This window comes from Choristoneura fumiferana, chromosome 27, assembly GCF_025370935.1.
Source record: "Choristoneura fumiferana chromosome 27, NRCan_CFum_1, whole genome shotgun sequence".
NCBI lineage: Eukaryota > Metazoa > Arthropoda > Insecta > Lepidoptera > Tortricidae > Choristoneura > Choristoneura fumiferana.
The window spans coordinates 7,737,552-7,762,594 of NC_133498.1; the positions used below are offsets into that span (position 1 = coordinate 7,737,552).

General features: G+C 37.5%; 1 protein-coding gene across 1 annotated transcript; it reads right to left on the reverse strand.

The window, feature by feature from the left end:
* Positions 1 to 847: 847 nt before the first annotated feature.
* Smox (Smad on X protein) lies at positions 848 to 24,597 on the reverse strand. The gene is made up of 12 exons (XM_074108979.1): positions 24,255 to 24,597; positions 21,991 to 22,084; positions 20,931 to 21,036; positions 18,770 to 18,869; positions 17,309 to 17,416; positions 17,017 to 17,096; positions 16,094 to 16,280; positions 14,264 to 14,361; positions 13,606 to 13,713; positions 10,456 to 10,600; positions 9,467 to 9,590; positions 848 to 8,962 (listed from the first exon to the last, which is right to left on the reverse strand). The coding sequence occupies exons 1-11, from the start codon at positions 24,455 to 24,457 to the stop codon at positions 9,467 to 9,469; spliced, it is 1,353 nt and encodes a 450-aa protein (XP_073965080.1). The 5' UTR covers positions 24,458 to 24,597; the 3' UTR covers positions 848 to 8,962.
* Positions 24,598 to 25,043: the final 446 nt, after the last annotated feature.

Below are 25,043 nucleotides of genomic sequence, written 5' to 3' on the forward strand. Positions count from 1 at the left end.
TGATATACTTACTACCATCCTGAATTTTTTCAAATTTTTCCACCCACCGGTTTACATTTCCGAGGGGGGGGGGACGCTCGATTTTAATGAAAATTTGCACATAGTTGAATATTTTGCAAAAAAATCACTGAATCGAAAAATCGTTTTAGCAACCCCATAATGGTTTTAAAAGACCTATCCAACGATACCCCACACTACAAGGTTGAAGAGAAAAAAAAATAACCCCCACTTTACGTCTATGGGAGGTACCTACTCTAAAAATATATTTTTTTAATTTTTTATTGTACCATTTTGTTGGCATAGTTTACATATATATTCGTACAAAATTACAGCTTTCTAGCATTGATAGTCCCTGAGCAAAGCCGCGAACGGACAGACAGACATGGCGAAACTATAAGGGTTCCGTTTTTGCCATTTTGGCTACGGAACCGTAAAAATCAGCCACTCGCTGAATGTGAAGAGACCGCGAAAAATGCGACATGTAGAGGACTGTGTGGAGGGATATGTTGGAGTTGGATAGTCTAGCGCCCACTTTATTATTTTTGACACTAGCAATATTATTGCTGTCTATGACACAGAGGTTTTTATCCTCTCCCCTTTCTGGTTCGACTGTCATTGTGCGAGCACATATTCTGCTTGAACTCTGACCATTCTCTTGTAATTATGTAATTGTATCGTTCTTCCTGACGACTTGTAATTCTTTTAATGTGGATTAAATAGAGCTACAAAGATTTTGGTGTATCAATTAAACCCAGTTGCTGCAAGCATACCACTCCACTGACGGTCAAAGACCTCCAACAGAGAACAGACAACCGACCATCGCCGCCTTGACCAATAAAACAAAGTGTACAAACCACACATATTTATTGTAGTTTTGAATAGTTTCTACAAATCTCACTTGACCGCGCGAGATCGCCAACGCAACTAACGCTGCTCGCAAATAAACAACCTTGGAAGCCTATACATTGCTTAAAACTATCACAGTACGCACAGTAACCAATCTACAAACAACGCTCCGAATCTAAAATAACGGTATTTACCGTTATTGTACCGTATTTTGAAACGAAAGTACCGTTATTTACCGGTTTAGTACAGTTTCTTGTAACTAAACATCAGTATTTACCGTTTTTGTACCGCATCTTACAACGAAACTACCAGTATTTACCGGTTTATAGTTTCTTGTAACTAAAACACTAGTACTTTTCGTTTCTGTACCGGTGTTTAAAACCGGAAAGTACCAAAAACACTAATGCTAAATATCGTCACTACTTTGAAAAAAGCTCGTAATCTCAAAATTGATACTTTTCTAATTGAACTTTACGAACATTACTTCAAAGGTCAATTTTGTTGACGTATTGATTTAAGATACGAGATTTTTTCAAAGTAGTGATGATATATTCAAGTACAGATACCGGTATTCAGGATAAATGAATATGTAATATGGGGTTTCACTTCCGTCAATGATGCTATGTAAATTCAGAAATTCATTGTCATAAATACAAACGGTAGGGGTTTATTCCAGTCTTATCCTTTCATAGAGGGTAGTGGTGGTTACACATTCATTGCTTAAAATTTAAATGAATGAATAGCCCCCCCCCCCCCCCAAGTGATAGCAGAAGCGTAACATTAGTGTGCGTAATACGTCTGTGTGCCGCATTTCGCCTGCGACAAATAGCAGAAAAAAATATGATTTAAATTAAGAAGTACGAGATTAAGGGGCTGTTGATTAAATTTATTTGACGAATAAATGTGATGCCATCTCAGTCTATTCGAACAAAACGAACAGAGACGGTATCACACTTATCCGCTAGATAAATTTAATCAATGAATAGTACAGGGGGTTAGAGATTAAAATAAAGAGCTCCACTGTTTCTCAGGGAGTGCAAACACGACGCGTTACCTGTACATTGGTTATAGAGTTACTGCGCTATATACGATACAACTCAAAAAACTATACAACTTCGCGTTACAACATGATAAAACTTAACTAAAACACACTGACCAGATATATATTGAAGTTTCTGCGTATTGTCTTTTATTTTGAAATCATGAATAAAACCCAATCGATAAGACAGGCCTAGACTTGTGTGCTAGAATTAAGTGTTGTATTCATAATATGCTGTAATATACATGTCATGTTTATAGATATACTAGCTTATGCCCGCGACTTCGTCGGCGCGGACCTAGGTTATCGCGCGGTGGCGCCCTCTACCGGAATAAAAGTATCCTATGTTGATCCTTGGCGCTTAAGCTATCTCTATACCAAATTTCATCAAAATTGGTTCAGCGGTTTCGACGTGAAAGCGTAACAGACAGACAGACAGACAGACAGACAGAGTTACTTTCGCATTTATAATATTAGTAGGAAGTAGGGAAGTAGGGATAGTAGGGATATTGTCCGACACAATGTAAATTGTTATGGAAATAAATATACTGAATATAGACAAGTTACATCTTTTGCAAGGAAACCATTCTGCCAACAATCTGCAGGGCACTGATGTTGAAAAAGGGCGAGGTTAGTGCACGACCTGATAATTGAAACACTTATTACAGTTACATAACAAGATTAGATACAGAGCAAGGTTTGCCTATAATGGCGCTTAGCCAGATGTCGACAGGAACCCATCTGTTTAGAATACAGAAACAATTTAATTAGCATAATGCGTTTAGAGCCGTCTTATCGAAAATTTCGTTTAAAAACAGCCAAATAAGTGTGACTGGTAAACATGATGATATAATATAGCAAAAAAAAAATATCGATAGGTATACTTTTAAAAAACATAATATAACATTTTTAATGAATTACAAACTGATTAACAGGCTGGGTATGCTTCGGAAACGTCAATGAAATGACAGCTGTCATTTTTTTCAAAATGGCGTCCAATACAGATAAAAAATGCTCATAGAAACTACTACCTTGCTAGGTGAAGCAACTAATTTTACAACTCTGCAATGACACATTTCATTGATATCTCCGCAAATTAACGACCGAATCGATCAACGGAGTTGATCCACATTAACAATGTCAGCAAAATAAAAATGCGAGTTACTTTTATAAACAGTAAACGAATCGTTTTAGTAAAAAACAATATTAGTACTTCCGATTACGCTTCATGCCATAGGAAATGACACTTTCGGCCATCCTGGAATTTTTACTTGTGATGGCCTTCAGTCACCGTACCGTCTACTCGCAGAGAGTTGTAAGTATTATGATAACGTCTCTAAATATCGACTGTCGCTAAATTATAGCAAACTGTACGACGGGCATCACTTGTCATCGCGCACACTGAGTTTCGTGGTACCAGTCATTCAGTTATTCATTATCAAGTGCGAGGCCCTCGTCGAGTGTGTCGCTTGGATGTTCGCGTGTTGATTTATTTTAAAAGTTCTTATTTTTTTTAAATATTGTTTATCTGTAAAAATAACGAGTCAAGAATCCTTATTTTTTTTCAACTGTCTGCGAACAGGCAGTACAATCAAATGTTAACCTCTCATGCAGTTCAAAATTCAACGAATTACAACCAATATTGCTGTTTGTTAAACCCTTTTAACTTGAATGGTAAATAAATTCATATTATAAATAACTGTACTCATTTTAACATAATCTTACAGAATAACAACTGAACTTTACTCCAGATATATAGTATCTTGTATACGTTTGACACAACTGTAGAAAATGTATGTTATGTTCCTTACATTTAGGGGCTGTCTCCCCACCCATTGATTAATTTTATTTGACGGATAAATGTGATGCCGTCTGCGTCTCCCTATATTCGAACAAAACAAACAGAGACGGCATCACATTTAAATTTAATCAATGGATAGTGAGACAGGGGGTTAGTCTTCAAGTTAGTTGATGAGATTGTTTTTGGTAAATATAGTTAACATCAGCTTTGACTCGACGGTAGGTACTTGATTTTTTGCATTGTCATCAGAGCTCTGAACATGATCCAAATTTCATGTCAACACGACCACCGATTCGAAGCAATAAGTTGAATAAAAAGCTAGTAAAAAGAAAACATGAAAATACTTTTCTAAACGCCGCATCATTTAACGTCAAAGCAATACATATGTATTTTCTTGTCAATGCTTAATATTATAACTAAATGATAGTTTTTTTTTTTACAAAATGCTGAGTTGCGATCTCACATCGCCAAATAGCATATTACCCCTTTCGTCTCGACTAGCACCATCCCTTGATATTACAAAATTATACAATTATAGACTCGTGTCATTTATATAAAAAAAAAATACATTTAAAAAACTGTAAGGTACCTTGTCTGGTACCGTTCTTGGTAAAAACGGCTAGACTATGTGGTTCTCTCTTAGAGTTCTAGTGTCTAGCTCCCGGTTCCATCATCAGATCCAGCTTATGGTACCACATACTGTGTTTCCATCAGAACTACGCATAATTAGACACGACTAACGAACTGGGAATTGGACGAACGTTACAGAATATAATGAAAGTTAAAAACTGTTAAAACACATGATTTAAAAAAAGATTAAAAAAAACTTTAATTTTTCATTATTATTTCGCTCCAGGTCATTTCTGGTGCAGAGGTTGTCCATCGCCGTTCAGCGGGGCAACGCTGCAAGTGTGATGGGTACTTCTGCGCCGGGAACGATGCGGGATGAGTTGTTTTGTTAGTTTGGTGGGGTTTGTTAGATTTTTTTTTAATTTTTCAAAAAGCTTTTTTTATACCGATCCGTTAAAATTAGTCACTCGTATTCGTATTAGGTACTCATAGGTAATTAAGAGAACAATAAGCTGGCATCCGTGCGCTCTCCGCTAAACTACATTCAGTACTAAGACTTTTTGCTTGTTAAATTAAAGTTTTTTTTTTAATTATTTATATATAAATGACACGACTCTACCTTCCTTCGTAAGGCAGGCGGCGTCAAGTGGTTCCACGATTACAAACATTTTTATAATTACAAGTTTTCTTATTATTTCTATCCTTGACTGCAAATTTCAAAAATAGATAGATATTCATGGATGTTGTTCTAAAAGTTGGACCAACTAATGCACAGAAAAAAAAACATACATTATTAATGATAAATTTTCTGTAGTGTTTCAATTTTCAACTACTTAAATATCCAACTTTATGAACTCCACTCAAGGTACAGATCTATTGAATGTTTTTCCATTGTATTTTGTCTGGTAAATTTGTATTTGAGCGTTTTAAAAAAAAAGTGTACCCTTTCTTTCAAAATGTTTTTCACACAAAATTTTAAGTTTTTCCGCAACAAACTCTTCATTGTAAAAAATAAGTAAAAGTACACAATTGTCATATAACATAAAGACTTGTGAGAAAGCATTAAAGACAACATTTTTTAAAAACTATTTAATGGCTAAGGCAGGCATGTGCACTGCTGTTCTTGGGTCAGTCCATCCGATGGATCAAAAATTATGACGTGTGTACAGATGCACATACTTGTGGCTCGTATAATAGAAATTATGATTCTTGATCTAAGTAAACCAGCCCATTACGACACTTTTATGTACGAGAGAGTCAGTTTCGGACGCCCATACTGTGTATGAAAAAAAAACAACTGTCATTTTTAAAAATATCGGAATCGATTGTGCTCTTGATTCTGAGTAAGAAATATATTTTTTCCAAAATTGAAAAAAAAGGTACACTTTTTTGTGAAAATGTCCATTTCTTTCTCAATTAGCTTTAGTAAACTTCAGTAATCTAGTTGAGATAGCAAGATAAACACGTACTTCGCAGACAAAATACGATGCCAAAACACTATTCATAACATCTGTATTTTCGTATGTTTGACGCCCCTGCCTTTCACACCATAGCCAACACTATTTACAAAATATCTCTCACAATTTAAAACTTTCCCAAAATAGCATCTCTTTCGTCCCACGACTAATCAATCCAAAATACTATAATTATAGTTAGTGCTATATGTACCAGGGTCAATCTACGTCGCACCTTCAAGAGGAGATAGTGTGTTAATAGTATTTTATGCAACTGTATCGTAATAGGGGTCCCTAAAACACGAGTGTGTAGCCGAGTTTCATAATAGGGTCACATGAGTGTTTTAAGGCCTAATTACTTACAGTTGCATACAATATTTTATCTATACTTATCCATATATTAAATCCTCGATCATGTGTTCCGCGAACCATTGAGAATGACCTGCATTAACTCTAACTAACTCTAACTAGGTAGGTATGTCTGCCCCACGAGCTGCGCCCGCGACGACCTGCTGCTGCACGTGGTCGCCCCCCCCCTCCCCCCCGTGCTGTAATGATGTATGAAATCTCATTACGATACAGCCGTGTTCATAATAGAATCCAATGTCGTAATGCTGGTCATTACCTATGGTTTTTGAACGCATAATTGAGGATTTACTATATGGGTGTATAATGCGCGAAAGTATTTTGCAAGGACTTATATTTAATTGGATGACGCCTGTAGGGCTACTCCGAAATTCAAAAATCGAAGTTCGTATCGTACCGTCCCTCTCACTCTAGTATTAAATAATATTAGCGTCAGAGGGACGGCAAGATACGAACTTCATTTTTGCACTGACTTATGGCACCGCAGGCGACGAGTGTCCAACATCAGTATTAAATAGTATTATTAACAAAATATAAGTGGTATCTACTCTTAAAGGTAACCCGCTTAGTTTTAAACATATTTTATACTTATAGTACGATCCTGGTATTAATTTATTTGCATTGCCACAATGCGACTCCGTGCATTTAACTTTGAACTTACGTATTGCTAATATTTTTCTTATGTTCCCATACAAAAAGGAAATTGTTACCTAGTGAATTAAACACTTGATTGGATAAAAACGAAAACCAAATAAATAGAATTTATATCAACATAAGATTTTTTTTATAATAAGGTTTCTTGACTTCGAAATAATAAGTTAAAATAAAAGGTTTCGCTTTAATTTGTTCAGTTTGTGAGATACCATGTACTCGTAATATCTATCCCAATTTAATTGATAACTGCACGTTTACATTAAAATATATTGAAAATATATACAATAAAAATATTTAAAATGTTAAAATACATTTTTAGAAATTAAGATTGTTATGAGTAACATATTGCAAATTTCAAAAATTAACGATTTAAATGCGTTTATTTTGGCAATTTATGCAATTAACTATAGAAACTTAATAAAAAAACTATTTAAAAATGAACTGATGACAGGTATACCGGATTGTAAAAAAAAAAAAATAGTTTTTAATTTTTCTTATATTATTTTACATTATTATCTAAAATAATAATAAAATACAAAATAATCAGTAACAGAATCGAAAAAAAAAATGGTTCCCGCCATACAAACGGGAATACGTACGGTCAGCAGCAAAGATGGACGAGCTAAAACTGTACTGTATATATTTGCCTTGCATACCGAATAGATAGAAAAAACTAAACTTAAATGATTTGTATAAAAATACGTGATTGCCAAATTGATTGTGTCATTAAAATAATATACTTATAGATAATATAATAAATGTACAAATAACTTTTATTAATGTTCCTAAGACTAGAAAACAGTATACGCTGTTACACTGGCGAGCATTTTAAGGTGCAAATAAAAATTTAAACAACTTGCACACGAACAATGCAAGCGAAATAAAGGCTGAGAAAAAAAACATTTTTAACGAGGATGATTCATTTAAAAAATAATAGCTTTTCTCTCCAGTGTTTTGAATAATTACGCGCGGTGTAAAAATATACAATCAACGGATACACCGTATATGTAACTTATTATGTAAAAAAAAAAACTTATAACTATGTCTATTATAAAAACGACAGTAGTCAAATTCGTTTGTTCCAACGCGGTAGATGCTGACGCCGACGTTTCGACACCACAAACGCTGTCTTTGTGATCAGTGTGGCAAACTGTTTAATCTGTACACTGGTCTTATAAAGCAAAAGGTGGCACATAACACTTTTATCTTAAGATACCGCCACAGACAGAACGGAAAACCAACGAAGAAGTTCTTACCATGGTCAAAGAAAAAAAGAATGTTACTGGAGACCATAAATACGGTATTTGACAACTCCTGATTTTGCCATATCTTAATATTATTATGAAAATATAGATATCCAGATAGTGTTTAGCGAAGAGAAAATTTAAATCGGTTGAAAATTGGATTTATAGTGATTTTTTGAAATATTTATATTCCTCTTTCTCAAACGCTTTTCTCTATGCAGCAAGTATGGCGGTACTGGCGTGTGACGTCACATGCCAGTATGTCTTTCTCTGAATTTAAAACCTGTATAACTTTGTTATTTGTAAAGGTAGTTTAAAAATTGTTTTTCTATTCGATAACAGGCATTGTGTAGTTTTAATTTATAAAACATATACAAAATAGACAAATTCCGTATTGCGAAAGGGGAAATACGATAGGGCACTTGATACGATAAGACAGTTTTTTACAGACAGGTTACTACTGGAACGCAAAATAGAAGGACAACGATGTAGAGGAACACCAAGATTGACCTATTTTAACCAGATGAAGGAAAGGGTGGGTGTCGAGTCGTATCAGGAAGTCAAACAGCTGGCCAAAGACCGTGCGGAGTGGCGATTACTCCACCGACAAGAGCATTAAAAGCTCTTAAATTTAAGAATACCGCCTTTTGCTTTAAGAAGGCAGTAGACCAGAAAAAAGTGTATCCACATTCTCACACTATTGCATCGTTACATGATGACAAAATGTATAGATTATTTTGCACTTTGGATTATAATTCCATTACGGTCAAAATTAAGTTAAAATACGTACATTTAAGTGATCCGTGCAAAAATATACCTTTTTCTTGTGATGGTTTTCAGTTTTTTCTTTGGAAGTTAATTTCGGGTCTTGTAGACCGCATTAAAAAATGTTACTAAAGTTACAGTTACTAAGACTCATTCAGAGGTATTTTATTGTTTTGAGCTACGCTTATAGTTTATTTAGCTGTTGTAGACGCCGTATGGTACCCTGCAACAATAACAAAAATATCTAAAAATATCTACATGTATAAATTTGTTTGTTTGTTGTTGTTTTTTTTTATTTAGACGACCAGATGGCCTAGTGGTTAAAGAACCTGACTACGAAGCTTGAGGTCCCGGGTTCGATTCCCGTGTCGGGGCAGATATTTGTATGAAAATACGAATGTTTGTTCTCGGGTCTTGGGTGTTTAATATGTAAAGTATGTATGTATCTATATTTATATTATATTTATCCGTTGCTTAGTACCCATAACACAATACTTTGGGACTAGGTCAATTGGTGTGAATTCTCCCGTGATATTTATTTAAAAATAAGTTTTTGGTAAAAAAAATATTACAAGCTTTTTTTGCTGACTGAACTTTTTGTTGGCTGTACTTATATTGTCACCCAAACTACATTTGTATACCAATGGTGTGTAGTATTGTCTAGGGGTGTGGGGGTGGGGGTGTTGGTGGTGGTGGGGGTGTAGGTGGGGGTGGTGTGTATCGTTACCTAGGACATGGAGGAGCATGGCAGGCGCGGGGAGCCCATCTGCGTGAGCACGCGGTCCAGCCACTGCAGCGGCCCGTTCAGGTGCAGCTCGATCCAGCACGGCGTCGACGTCACCGTCTGCCGCCTGCAACGATTACGGTCAAACATCGGTCACTCGTCACAATTAAATACCACTAACAAACTAAAACTAAGGCTGCCCTTCTACCAGAAATGTGCGAGGATGGTGTTTTTCATGAATCAATAGAAACGCTTCATAATCTATCGTCGCTCCGCTCAGCTGTTTCCACTAGAGCTACGCTGAGTGAGGCTGGGTAAATAAAACGTTTCTAATGGTTCATGAACACCACATTCCTCGCTCATCTTTGGTCAAAACGTAGCCTTAACGTTGTTTTCTAAACCTTTCAAGTATAACTAGGTAAGATTGGTTTTTTGGAATCTTTTTGTATTTTTTATTTCAATTCCAAATTTTTACTTTTACGGTCATCCCGTAAAACCTAAATTGAAAATACAAACTGAAATATAGATGCACAGAAAAACCAGAAAAATAAGACCATCACTGGGAATCGAACCCAGGTCCTCGGTATTCCGTACCGCGTGCTATACCGCTACACCACTGCTGGTCAACGGTACAGACACGAATTTCCCCTATGCACCACATATCTCAGCTTGTTTGTTTCTTATTTAGCCACTTAAGCAGTGACGCTAGCGACATCTATACCGTAGCCCTCATCGAGAAACTTTCGGCATTCTATTGGAACTAACCGCTCACCCGGACAAGAGGTATCGTTATTAAGCAATCAAATTAAGATTCCCACCTGGACCTGGGTTCGATTCCCAGTGCTGGTCTTATTTTTCTGGTTTTTCTGTGCATCTATATTTCAGTTTGTATTTTCAATTTATAACTAGGTATAGTCACAATCAACTGATTTAGTTGAGGGGCGCGTCGTTTTAGTTAAGACGCGTACGCCCCGCCCCCCCGCCCCCCTCACCTGTACTCGGCGCCCCACCCCTTAACAAAGCTCATGCGTATGGTGCACATGCGCGTCAGCTGGAACACCGCCTCGAACCCCTGCGACACCGACGCGGACAGCAGCGCCGCAAACTCCTGGTTATTGAAGATCTTCAGGTTGCAGCCTGGGGAACAATGCTTCTGTTAAAAAAACTCCATAAATCAAACCACTAGGCCACCACGGCTCTTAGACTGCGTTTGCACTATACTCAACGCCGTATATAGATTCCAAAAAAACTACTCATGTGTTGCCAATAAAATGAAAAAGTTTTACAATATACATAAGTAATTTATATATATAATTTATTTGTATATGTATATATAATTGTAAAGCTAAAATTAAATGCAACTGCATAAATAAATAATTTAATGTAAATATTAATTTCACCAACAGATATTTGGTTGAAACTGTTTTGTAGAAGAAAAGTTCATATTACAGTGGCAATACTTCAGGTTTAAACAACATTTGGATACACATAAATATTGACAACAAATCACGTATGGAAAACTATGGTAAACATGGCGGCCACAGGGCCACCACGACATCACCAATTGTCACTTCATTCGGCATCTGGGGGGCTACCACGAAATTCGAAAATCGAAGTTAGTATCGTATTTTCCCTCTGACTCTCGTATTAAATAACTTAAGCGTCAGCGGGATGGCAAGTTTGAATTTTGCACTTCGTAGTATGGCCTGACGTTTGGATTGATCGAATGCTTTCTTTCCCATTTAAGGTCTTAATATAAAAACAAAATATTATAAGACTATATTTTTATGTGCATGGGTTGGTTATATCTGGAACGTTACAATGACACTTGTGACCGTGACGTTCGGCCATCTTCGATAACTTTTTTGGAATCTAAATACGGCGTTGTGTATGTATAGTGATGTGCGAGAATGTGCTGAGAGGAATGAGTTTTTCATAAACCAATAGGGCATATTATATTAGGCAAAGCTCTGCCACAGGGGGCGACACTAGCGTAAACCTTCATGACGTCAGTACTCTTTATATTTTGACGCCATAAGAGACCAAATGACCAAAGAGTATTAGTACCTATAGAAATCATGATGTATTTATTAGTAACAAAATAACACGATATTTACATGGATAGTAACGATAGAGCTATAGGCACTTGTCCCACCGCCGACGATGAGCGAGAAGCGAGCAGAGCGAGTAACTAGAAACGAGTGGGCGAGCAGTGAAAAGCGAGTGTTCGAGCACGACGGGCGATTACTCGCTCCACTCGCTCGAGCCGGGCGGCCGCCAAGCTAACAGCGCTGAGCGAGTTGAGCTAGTTTTATAGCTCAGCGAGTTTATAGCTCTTGTCGTTGCGACAAAAGATGTAAGAGCGAGTTCTCGCCGGCAGTGTGAACCGCCAGCGATCAACTATTAATATATATGTCTCTTTTACTCACACAGGACCTTATATCTTTTGTTCGTTTCTTGAGCGAGAAAATAGTCGATAGCCAATCGTTTCCTCGCCGGCGATGAGACAACTGCCATATTTCCAAAAAAATAATTGAAATAGATATTATGACATTTACTTCCACTGCTCTCTGTCCGCTGCATACAAGGGCCAGTCCTTCAAGAAGTCGGACAGAGAGCAGTGGAAGTATCCGGGGGAAACCTTTGCTCAGCAGTGGGACAGAATAGGCTAATAATTGAAAATACAAACTGAAATATAGATGCACAGAAAAACCAGAAAAATAAGACCAGCACTGGGAATCGAACCCAGGTCTTCGGCATTCCGTGCCACGTGCTATACTACTACACCACTGCTGGACAACGGTACAGACACAATTTTCCCCTATGCACCACATATCTCAGCTTGTTTGTTTCTTATTTAGCCACTTAAGCAGTGACGCTAGAAAAAGATTCCAAAAAACCAATCTTAGGCTAATAATAATAATAATTATGGCATTTGAGATACTAAAAAAAACTGTTTACAGTTTTGTGCCAGTGTTGCGCTCTGACGGCAGAAAATTGCAGTAATATTCCCTATAGGAACGCTTCATTTGCCCATCCTCGCACAACACCGCACTGGTGGAAACAGCTGAGCGGACCGAGGCCAGGGGGCCTACCACGCTCTCTTAATACGATTCAGTTTAGGCTCTAAACTGAACTGTATCGCTATTTCGTACCACGAAGTTACTTTTGCGATTCAGTTCAAGCACGGTTGAGCGACAGCGATACAGACATTTTCATTCACTCACTTCAAGCGGTTTTCGTACCATGACGCTTAACTTGAGCGGGAATTGAATCGCTTCAGTGTCAAATTTAGCGATTCAGTATAAGTTACTCATTCTGTCAATTCTTTTGGAATTTTACGTGTTTTACTCGGAATATTTTTAAATTTTAAGAACTTAGTTTTATAACTTTTCATAGGTACTCCTCACGACATTGTGCTTCTTAACTCGTCATTGATAAAACTATTTTTTCAGTGAGAAAAGAGACTCTTGGATTAGTGACAGCGTAACATTTTATTTGTAATCAACACAACGGTTGCTAAGAACACGGAATGACTTAGAGTTATGGTTTTCCAAAATAAAGAGGTTTTAGTATACAATATTTGGTTTGCATATAGCGGCATCCCTTTCGCGACTTAGCGTTTCAGTTTCGGACCAGAGACAATATCGGTCTTTCATTCACTTGTAAACCATTGAGACTCAGCTCTGAGAAATAAACGTCGTGGTACCAATTTCGACGATTCAGTTTAGGTGCCTAAATTGAACTGTTCTGCGTTTGGATCGTTTATGAAAAGATCATGGTAGGTCCCCAGGCAAATGAAGTGTTCCTATTGGTTCACGAGAAACATTCCCAAACAGTCAAGGGCTTAAATATATGTTCGTTACGGAGACGTCAAAACTATCTATACACCTTTATGCCACTAACCATAAGGTCGATGTGTACATATATTTGACGCTATGGCTATACCGATAGCAGTATATAATTTGTATGAAAAAAAGGAAGATTATTTGTAAAAGTCGCTGAACTAATGTTGTTCACTTTGACGAGGAGGATCTATGTTTCAATTTTTGCTCGTATTACAGGCCACACCATAATATTTATGCCCTTGACTGTACATCTCTGGTTGAAACGCAAACGCAGCCATAACGTTGTGAACGTACCGGGAGGTATTTTGCAGACAGTAGCAGGATGCCAGCCGTAACGCTGGTTGCAGTTAGGGCTCTGGACGAAAATAGAGGAGTCGCTCAGGCATTCCGCGAACACCTCACCTGAAAGACAATAGGCACTTTATTTGTAAAAAACAGGGAAAGAGAGAGTCGTACTCGAGAGAGACGAAATGCGGGATCTCAAGCCCAGTTCAGATCAGCATGAAAAATCAAGTTGCAATACATTGCGGCACTCGATTGACCATTACAATCTCGTAAGCGTTATGGTTATTCTGAGAGGAGGCCTGTGCCCAGCCACTTTTTATTTATTTAATTGTATACCTACTGTAGTTTTTAATTATTTTATTTGTAATTATTTTATGTTGAAAAAATGACTATCTGCCAAGTTTCTTGCGGCGCATTCTTCTTGGCAATGATGGTCTTTCCGAAAGCGCTGGTAGTTTAAAAAATGACGTGTAAAAGTGCCAATTGCGGCCTATTTACTGAATAAATCATTTGAATTAGAATTTGAACTTTAAGCCATTTTAACAACACTAACAAGTTGATTGACCCTTTTGATAGGATTTAGTTTTCCAATAGAAAACTGTTGCCAGAAAAGTTCAAGAATCGCTAGGGTAGGAAACCCAATGATTGGGGGGAGGTACGTACTCACCGCCAATGTAATAGAGGCGCACGCCCTTGCCGATGTGGCGTCGGGTCTGCTCCACAACCTCATTCCGGTTCACGTTGGACAGCAGACCCAGGCAGAACCTGGAGACATCACAATTCATCATCAGGGCAAATATGCAGCGATTTTGCGGCGTTGTTTTTTTCATTACCGTTTCGGCAAGTATTAAAAAAAAGAAAGCTCAGGAATATTTTTTTATGAAAACTATAGTCCATTGAGGATAACATTGGACTCTAGAAGGTCACAGAAGAAGGGGTTCTACTTGATTTTAAGTATGAAACTGTCTCGAATAGATCTCTCCTGCATCAGAAGACTCGTGACTGTCTGTCTGCCTGTGTGTTTACTAGTGATGCAACAGAAGTCTCTTAGCAGAAACAGAAACGGACACAGATGTCAAAAGTAAATTTCTGCAGAAACGGAAGTGTAAATACAAGGAAAAAAAAAATATTTTTTTATTAAATATCAAAACCACACCAAACCTAGATTAAAAATAGAAATACACAATAGAAAACCATATTGCAAATTAAAATTTGATTAATATACAAAATTAAGTAACGCTGAGTTCAACTGTCAACCGTCGTAAACTTCCGATTACATTCCCGTTATAAAAGTTGCGAAAACAAAAGCGGAAACGGATGTTAAAAAAAGCGCGCGCAAATAGAAACAGAGGCACACGGCGGCCACGCCATACAAAATACGCGTTCTTGAATCTACATAGGCACGACGATGTCTGTACACGCGTCAATGTGTGCGTAAGATACACAGGGCGACAGGGCTGACTGTCGTAAAACCCTAATAAGTGCTACCAATGACATTTAATAGTAGATTATTGTCGTGGCCTGGAAGTAGGCAATTGCTGGCTGAGTATGAGTATTAAACGGACGAGCTTGCGAGTCCGTTTAACTAATACGAAGCCAGCAATTGCTATTCCAGCCGAGACTAATATAAAGCTTTTCTTAAAAATGGTGAATAATTCTGAAATAGAATACTTTTTCTCAAAATATATTATAAAATTTATTTTTATTCCAATATTTTTCTTATGCTTTCCCGCCTTTTTTCATTAAAAATAAACTGCAGGTGTATTTTTCCACCGAAAACACCACAAGCTATTTCAGACCCAATAGAAAAAGTCCGGAGTTCCAACAAAATATCTGATACCGGCCATTAGACTTGGCTGTATACGATTTGTGCCAACATTTCCATGGCCTTTTCAACTTTAAAAAAAATGTGACTGATTGCAGGCGCGCTAATTCATTTTGTCGAGGCGCGCCTGCAATCTTTTTAACTTTTTAATTTTTCGCTAACCATAAACTATGCACTTCACCTTCTGATATGTAAAGAATAATGTCAACTTTTACGGACATTTTTGAGAAAAGGTACTTATATGTAGGTATGGCTTAGATAGTGCAAATCAATGTAATCGTTAATCTCACCTATTTATTTAAACCTACTTAAAATGTGTCTGTATTTAAGCATTATTATTGCCAATTACAATAGATATACGACTACAAACTTAAACGAATTATTTCGTAGGTAATTATTTCATGTATTAATCGCGATAATTTAGAAATCATTATTTATTCAGAAAAAGGAAGTAGGTAGGGTACCGTTACCATTTCGCAACATTATTGCTCCCGAACTTAGCGCCGCGCGGCCGACATACATCGCGTCGCGCACCCGACTGCTTTCCTGCGGTTTTCCTGCAATCTGCGCTTGAGGGGTGGGGTAACTCGAACCGGTGCGGGCCATTCTGTACGTTAGTACTATTATATATTCTGTGGCAATCACGAGGTCTGTTGTATCACTAGTGTTTACCTCTCGCTGTTGCTAGGGTCCGTGAACCCGTCGACGGTGATGGAGGGCTGGCTGGCGTGGAAGGTCTCTCCGACGCGCGTGTTGAGCTCATAGTAACTGATGCTGCACCAGAACGCCGGCTCGTGGTACAGGACGGGGGCCGACTCCGCGCCCACCGTGCCCGGCGGAGGGGTCAGCCGGGTCAGGTCTGCGGGGACGAGGGGATTGTGCACTCACGGTTTCAATACAAACGGCCAACGTTTAGGAAGTATAATAGTACATTGTGTGTTTAGGGCGGTAAATAAGGAATTACGAACGAGAGTCTATTATATTAGAAGCCCGAACTCGAAGACTGAGGGCTTTAATGAGTCTATATTCGTAATTCTAGTATCGCCCGTGCGACATACAATGTTTTTCATCACATTTGCGAGTAAAATTGTATATTTATAAAAGAAAAACTAATATTTTTTTTTAAATTGCCGATACTGTTGGCTGCGCTCTTGGCAGCGCCAGCTCAACTCACTGAGCCAAACTAGTTAGTTAGTTAGTTAAATAATTATGTTATAGTAAACGTTGGCTGATTTGGACCAGTTTTTAACCCTATTTTTTCACTATAACAACAAACACTCAAAATAAAAATTAAAGGGAATTGTCATACAAAAAATGTGTTTTTTTTTCCAGCGTTTTTTGCCGACTGGAGAGCACTGTGCATTGTCATCAAACCCACATTTATGTACAAATTTCAAGTCAATCCGACCATATTGACCCAAACAACAAAGATGCAAGATAAATAAAAGCATGTAACTATGGAGTTCTGAGTAACAAACATAAAAAAATCTAGCAACTTCAAAGAAGGGGGGGAGGTTCTTTGAAGTCGCCTAAAAATAATACAATGAGGCCAGTAAAAAGCTATAAAAAAAAAACTAAATTGTCAACAAACTCACTCATGTTGTCATTCTGGTCCATGGGATCGCCGTCCTCGCTCATGTAGCCAGGCGGGGGCGTCTCGATCGCCGCCGCACTCCTGTATCAACACGATATCATGTATCATCATCATCATCATCCCCATCATTCACATTCACATCCACCCACTGAGTAAAAGCCTCGTTCACGCCACTCTGCCCGGCCCTATCACCATCATCATCATAAGGGTTAGGGTGCACGACAGAGCGAGCAGCATGAGATCTGTATCGCTCTTCCTTGCATGCAGGTACAGACGGACTAACAGACACTCACACATGCACGGTGGTGTTGCCGGGCACCTGCTGCGCCAGAGTGGCCTCCAGGTACATGGCGCTGTGCGTCAGAGCGCCCACACCCACCACGCCGCCTGACTGCATCTCACTGGGAAAGATAAACAAATATGTGCTTCAGAATAAATAAATATCACAGGACACTTGACATGACACCAATTAACCTAGTCCCAAAGTGAGCAAAGCTTGTGTTATTGGTACTAAGCAACGGATAAACATACAAATATAGATATATACATACTTAAATACATATTAAACATCCAAGACCTGAGAACAAACACTCGTATTATTAAGATTTTTTGGAATCTTTTTGAATTTTTTATTTCAATTCCAAATTTTTACTTTTACGGTCATCCCGTAAAACCTAAAATGAAAATACAAACTGAAATATAGATGCACAGAAAAACCAGAAAAATAAGTGCAGTGCTGGTCTTATTTTTCTGGTTTTTCTGTGCATCTATATTTCAGTTTGTATTTTCAACTCGTATTAAAAAACCTCTTGCATCATAGTCAGGTTTTCTAACCACTTGGCCATTGGATCATCTAACACCATTGGGTCATCTAACCGGTCCCATGGATCAACTATTGTTATTCTATCCCGTCAACGAGGAGATAAAAGTAGAACGGTTTGATAGAACAAAGGTCGTGTCACATTATACTAACATGCTTATTAGATAAACAATTGACTGGCAACAACAACAATCACAACAACTGATTGATTGATTCTAACAATTGATTGACTTAAGGTTGACTGGTATAGATCCCTTAATAAAGGGATAAGTTCGCCTTTGTACATGTATCTCAATGTTTGTCAATTGTGTTTGTTACTTATTTTGTACAATAAAGAGTATACATACAATTATAGAAGGGGCGTAAAACTACCACAAACTGCAAGTTTGGCAAATTTTTCTCCCATAAAATTACGGTTTAAAGAGTGACTATTGGAACGAGTGATAAGAAAAAGTTGATCAAACCTAATACAGTGTAATTTATAATGGAGGTCCCCATACAAAATGATTTGACAAAGTAACACGTCCAAGTCTGCTCCCACTGTGGGGACAGTTTGAAGTTGTGAACCCATAGTGGAAGCACGGACTCCTGTAAACAAGTTTCATGACCCCCACAATGGGGGCACCCAGGCAGCACAGGTGTGTTGTTTGATTTTCTTCTAAAAGCGTTGCAAACGAATTAGCAAATAACACGAATATTTTTTGAATTATAAAGATATTAGAAAAGAAATACAACTAATTTAAAATATAAAAAGGCTGTTGAGGTGTCGTGAGGCTTTCAGTTTAATAAAATTAAAATTATTATATTATTGTACAATATTATACTGATATCAATTTCCTTCAGAAAACTTTGAAAATAATGACTTTTCCAGTAAAAAAAACGTCTTCGTGTACTCGTTTAGGGTCAAACATGTTATGGTTTGTGGGGCACTCACGGCTCAGTCGGGTCGCGCACGTAGTGCGAGTAGGGGGGAAGGGGAGGCGGCGGCGCGCGCGCCTCGCCCTCGCAGCGCGGCACTAGGATCGGCGGCAGCGCTAGAACATGATACGATCATAATATTATTTTATCTACATGCATATCATAACTTCCCTATTATATGTTCAGAAACGACTATCAAATGGCCTTTATTAAGAAACCTGGTATCTGCGGGTGCATCTTAATGTTTACATTAAAGTATCGGTAATACTTTTTTTAACAATGCATATCTGTACATATTGTAGAAAACTTATGACATGCATGTAGATAATAATTTTTATTATAAATAAAACTTTAGTTTTTTATTATCTGTTTTATTTAAGCTTTGGTAGGTACTTCAAACTAGTTATCAGTAACACTAACTTAAAAATACAGGCCATATCTGAACATAAGAAAGCCAGTGTAGCATAAGAAAGGTTAAAAATACTCTCAAAAGGATTCTTTTGCAACAACTGCCTTAGGGTACATTTTTGCAAAAGTATCCACATCTATGTATATGTTGTAGCTTTTATTTTGTTTTTGTATTTGGATGCATGTTTAAACAAATAGGTAGTTACATATAATTAAATAGTGACGTGCGCGTTCTCGCCAACAAACTGTAATATCAGTTTGGCGAGTGGATATGTACAGTAAGCAAGTGTATGTAATACCTATGAGAAATAAATAATAAAAATAATAATAATAATTATAGAAAATTTATGATATGCATGTAGATAATGTTATGCATGCGGCTATACATAATTAGGCATTATGCACCAGCCACATAAATAACTAATAATACATCGCCATTATACCTTTAAATAGACTCTCTCCCACCGCAAGTGCAGCAGATTCCGTACAAACTCACTTTAACTTCCAACAGTCAACTTCATGAAAGTTTAGAGGAAGTACTTCCGTATGCAGCTGCTCAATGTGAGTTAGGCTGCCTTTCCACTGGAGCGGAGCGAGTGGGTAATAATGCAATGCAGAATGGTGTTGCGGACTGTGTCTGTCCATAGGCGCGAAGCTAGGTAGTGGAGCAAAGCGAGATAGTAATTCGGAGCGGATTGCGAACTGTTTTTCCATTCACGGAGCCCAGCTTCCCTGCTCGCGTTCGTTTCTCCGCCCCGCTTCCCTACCCTCTTCCTCACTCTTTTTATGAATTTTTAAGCTAGTTTTTTATTGAAAATACAACCTGAAATATAGATGCACAGAAAAAACAGAAAATAAGACCATCACTGGACTGAGGACCTGGGTTCGATTCCCAGTGATGGTCTTATTTTTCTGTTTTTTCTGTGCATCTATATTTCAGTTTGTATTTACAATTTAGGTTTTACGGGATGACCGTAAAAGTAAAAATTTGGAATTGGAATAAAAATATATTATATATATTTTTATTTTTTTTTATTCGGCTGGACCCACGTGGGTACTATGGCCCAAGCCCTCTTATTCTGAGAGGAGGCATGTGCCCAGCAGTGGGACGTATATAAGCTGGGATGATGATGATGATTCGACTGGATGACAAACAAGCAAGTGGGTCTCCTGATGGTAAGAGATCACCACCGCCCATAAACATCTGCAACACCAGGGGTATTGCAGATGCGTTGCCAACCTAGAGGCCTAAGATGGGATACCTCAAGTGCCAGTAATTTCACCGGCTGTCTTACTCTCTACGCCGAAACACAACAGTGCAAGCACTGCTGCTTCACGGCAGGATTAGCGAGCAAGATGGTGGTAGCAATCCGGGCAGGGGTCCTACCACCTGTAAAAAGTTACCAACTTCCTGTCCACTGAAGAAGAGCAGATTTTATGCATATGAATTGGTGGATTTTTATCTCGGCCACCGCTTCGCTCCAGTGGACAGACAACCTTAAAAAGTGCAGAGTCGGTTCTACTTGCAGTGGAAAGTGGCCATTAGACATCACTATGTACCCTTATGCCTTGATCACACGTACCGAGCAAACGGGCGAGACAGTAAAATGTTTCTCAGCCAAGACAGGTGATGTAAGGAGTTTTGTTAAGCTCTCGCTCACTCGCTATGTTTATACGCACCGAGTACTCGGCCGAGAGCACTGTCTCGCCCGTTTACTCGGTACGTGTAATCAAGGCATGAGAGTTGAAAATATGAGCAGTGCAAGTACCTGGCGTGTCGATTTTGTGGTAATGGTAAGGGTTGATGCACACTTCGTCCTTCTTCAACTGGTAGGCGAACTCGCAGTGGTCTACAGGCTTTAGTTCATGCTGGCTCTGAAATTTAATTATAGAAAATAAGCATTTTTTGCCAAAACCTATTTGCTGAAACTTGATATTATGATAACGACTCTGAATAGAGATTAGCGACTGTCCCTTAACTATCGCAAACTGTATTACAGGCGTCGCTTTTCATAGGCTTTAAGCTTTATGGTAGCAGGCACTCAGTTCTTGTCAAACGTGACCTCTTCGAGCGAGCGGACACGGCCATATTGCATTGGTGGCGCGTCCGTGTCCGTGTTATTTTCTGTTTCATACAGTTAACATTTGTTTAAAATTATTGTTTTAGTCCGTTATATTAAATAGTGCAGAATATAGATTGAATTTTTCAGGAAGTATTTCTATGGCTCCAATGACAAAAAATTATAATAAAAGGTTAAAATTAAAGGGGTCCGTATCAAAATCTTTTTTCCAGTGTTTTTATTTTATATTATTCAGAAAACCAACAGCTATTGTGTTATTGGTCTAGCGCAGGGTTTCTCAAACTTATGGCTCCACATACCCCTGTTAAAGTTTCTAGACGACGGCAAACATGCCAAAGATAGTAATTAAATTGGCTGTTGGAGAAACTAAGTTTATTTTTATTTCAATCATCATCATAATATAATGTATATTATTTATTTCAATAAAAGGTAACAAATATAGGTAAGAATCGTCTTGCCAACGAAAATACAAACTGAAACAAACAACAACAAATAACAAACAAATAAGTAACAAATTTGGAGTTGAAATAAAAAATACAAAAAGACTCCAAAAACCAATCTTAATCATCTTGCCGCAGTCTTGCAGCCACCATCACGTAAACCTTGTCGCGAACCCCCTACCGTCGAATAGCGAACCCCTAGGGGTTCGCGTACCCCACTTTGAGAAACCCTGGTCTAGCGTAATAATAGTGGTTGTTGGGTGGTAGTTTGCAAGTAAGATTCACACTTGACTGGTCATCGATGTTACCTGAAGCTGCGGCCACCGCCACAGCCGGCAATAGACAACATGCGGCAACCCCTTGCGATTCTGCCCGTTTATAATGTTGTCATTTGGCTTCACCCTGTAACCAAACAATTTCAAAAATCAATACCAACATCACACCCTATTGAGTGCAGATTGGAAACTACATTGTCAGTACTTTGAAAAAATTTTGTATCTAAAATCAATATGTCAACAAAATTGAACCTTATCCCTTTACCAGGCGAAGGGATATATTCCTCCCACATCTTATATTGGTTACCGTAGTCAGGTTTTAACTCCAAACCTCCTACAAAATATTTTGACACCCTGAAAATAGTATTTTATTTTTATCTAGGGATCCATGTCTTAAGCACACAAGAGGTTAAATCACAGTTTTGTGCAAGTTACCTCATAACATTTTCCATCACTATAAAGCTTGTGGTACAATTAAAATGTAATTTCACACTGCCCATCAATTTGGAAAAACAGAGAAGTAAAAGCCAAACAGCAAGCATCTCATGGCTCAGCAAAAATCACCATTTGAAAGTTAATCACTCAAACACCTTTTTATTTTTACCCTATACATAATCGAAAATATTTATCTTTGTTCAATTTGTAATAACAATTTATTGTAATTTAAAAAACACGCAAATATAAAATGCAGTGTGATACATCTTCGAAAAAACTCAGTTAATCTCAACATAAACATTATACCTTGTGAAGATAACCCCAGTTCTTTAACCCTTGAGTGCTTTAACCCTTAAGTCCTTTGACCCTTAACTTAACCTTAAGGGCAATGACATAGGGACACTACATTTAGGCACTCAAGGCAGTCTAAAATAAATACAATAAACACAAAGAGTAGTAGAGTATACTGTTAAGTATAGTAAAACATATATTTAGATAAATAGATATAGTTACAATACAATAACTCTTTATTACACACCAACACAGTAAGCAGTACATAAAACACAGGTATATACATAGAGATTTTCTGAGGTAAGCAATAGGCGGCCTTATCGCTACAGAGCGATCTCTTCCAGGCAACCCTTACAATGTAGAGAAGTAAGGAATAAATTACAAGTCAAAACATTAGTAATTGCATAGAGTTTAATGACCTGTCCTTTTAATGGCGAAATTGTGTTACTGAAATGAATTGAACAATTTCGTAACCAGTTTCTCTTTGTACCTACCTAAATTACTTTCAAATATCTATTATTATTTTCTACAAGTATGGAACTTACAGTTGTATAATATGTTTTAAATGTGTTATGCTATATAACGTAAAGTTAATTACTTCTACGAACATGACTTGCGTATTTCGATTTTTTATCCAGTATTGCTATTGCTATTACCTTTGTTTCTTCTTTTTTCGTTTTGTAATATATGTAACATATACAAAATATTAGCAAGCGAGTAACTAAAGGATAACGCACAAAACCTGGCTATTTTGTTCAATTTGGGCCAAAAAGTATGGCACAAAGTCAGATATTTTTAAACATAAGGGCAATAAAAATACCAATTAGACTCTTACAAGAATAAATTGTTCAAAAAACACTTACAAGACTGCGGAAATCGAAGAAAATACGCTAAAATACACGTTTAAAACCGAAGCACTAAAAATATCGTGATTGAATCCTTTTCGGAGCTCATTAACACATTCAAGGACAATTAACTGTATCACCGGTATTTGTACTGAGATTAGAACGCACTAAAAATAAGCAAATCCTTTGTTTTATTCACGAAAACAACGTTAAAAAAATCGCGAGGTCGCAAATACATCCGCCATATTGCCAAGGGTTGCGTTTTCCGTTCGATTTGTTTTGACGGCAATTTGACCTTTTTGGATTTTGCGTCCTGTCTATGGTTATGTAACCGAGGTGCGGTGGTCGTTGACAAGCCAAGGGTCAATGTGCTCTGCCTGTTTTGCGATTTGGCCGGGTTGCATGACCAAACCCAACCACGGCGAAATGAACTGAACTGGCGTTCCATTACACGCTAAGTTATTTTAATCTTTCAAGCATTTTATTTTTGACAGTTGTTAAATATTTATAATCAACAAGGAAATTGAGAATGTGACTAATAAAAAAAGCCAAAAAATAGAAATTTAATTGCTGTACAATCAATGGTATTTCTGTTAAACAGTTAAATCTTTTTACGGTTAACGTCTGAAAACCCAAAACTGTTTTTACGTATTTTTTGTGACAGAAAACGTCATAATGATTGTTATCGTAAAAAAAAACAAATCAATATTGCACTAATGCACAAACCTTGGGATTGTAACACATTTCGTATGACTATTTTGACTGGAAATAGCCTTTTCCAGCTCCTCAAGGGCTCCACTTTTCTTTAATTTCTTGACTAAACTCTTTACAGCCTTCTCGGACCACTTGTCTTCCGCGACAGACGACCCTTCAGGTCCCTTTTTCCACCCTAAAAGTCGTTTCACAACTGGCGGCGTTAAAGGAAACATGCCGCGACACTTTATCGATTTAAGTCATCAAAATTAAATTGTTGAGGATTTAATTAAAGGTTCATTACATTCGCGCACAATTACCATTACCACAATCCGTATTTAGATAAACCACTGACGGCCATGTTGAGTAATGAATGAAAAAATGACAGTCCAGTTGTCAATCAACATGATCAGGCCGTCTCTTTCCCACGTTGAAGTATATTTTTAGGATTTGTCTTTGCGTATTTGAAATCTTATTATTTACTGGTCTTATATTTTCCATTCTAAAATAAATTAGTGCTAACTCTTATCAAAATAATTAAACAGATGAATACAAAGTGTTATAAAAGCGTTACTATACACAGACCATATAACTTTTAATGTCTAGTTTCTCTTTCTTACTTATTTTATTTTAAAGTACAACCATAGACTAACCAGCCAGTCTGTTGTTTTAATATAAATAACTGGTTAAGGACCCGTATGAAAGAAATCAAAGTACAAATCTATTTTTTTTTTCATTACTTTATTACAAGTACTAATCTGAATAAATAAATATCATTTAACACGTCTGTCACATGTACCCACAAATGTGGACTCGCACAGT

Excerpts from the sequence above, each read along its gene's own strand:
- Smox (XM_074108979.1), bottom strand. The coding sequence starts at position 24,457 with ATGTTTCCTTTAACGCCGCCAGTTGTGAAACGACTTTTAGGGTGGAAA. Across the intron at positions 22,085-24,254 it reads AAATGTGTTACAATCCCAAG|GGTGAAGCCAAATGACAACA; the intron begins GTTTGTGCATTA and ends GTTTGGTTACAG. Across the intron at positions 10,601-13,605 it reads TGTCTGCAAAATACCTCCCG|GCTGCAACCTGAAGATCTTC; the intron begins GTACGTTCACAA and ends ATTGTTCCCCAG.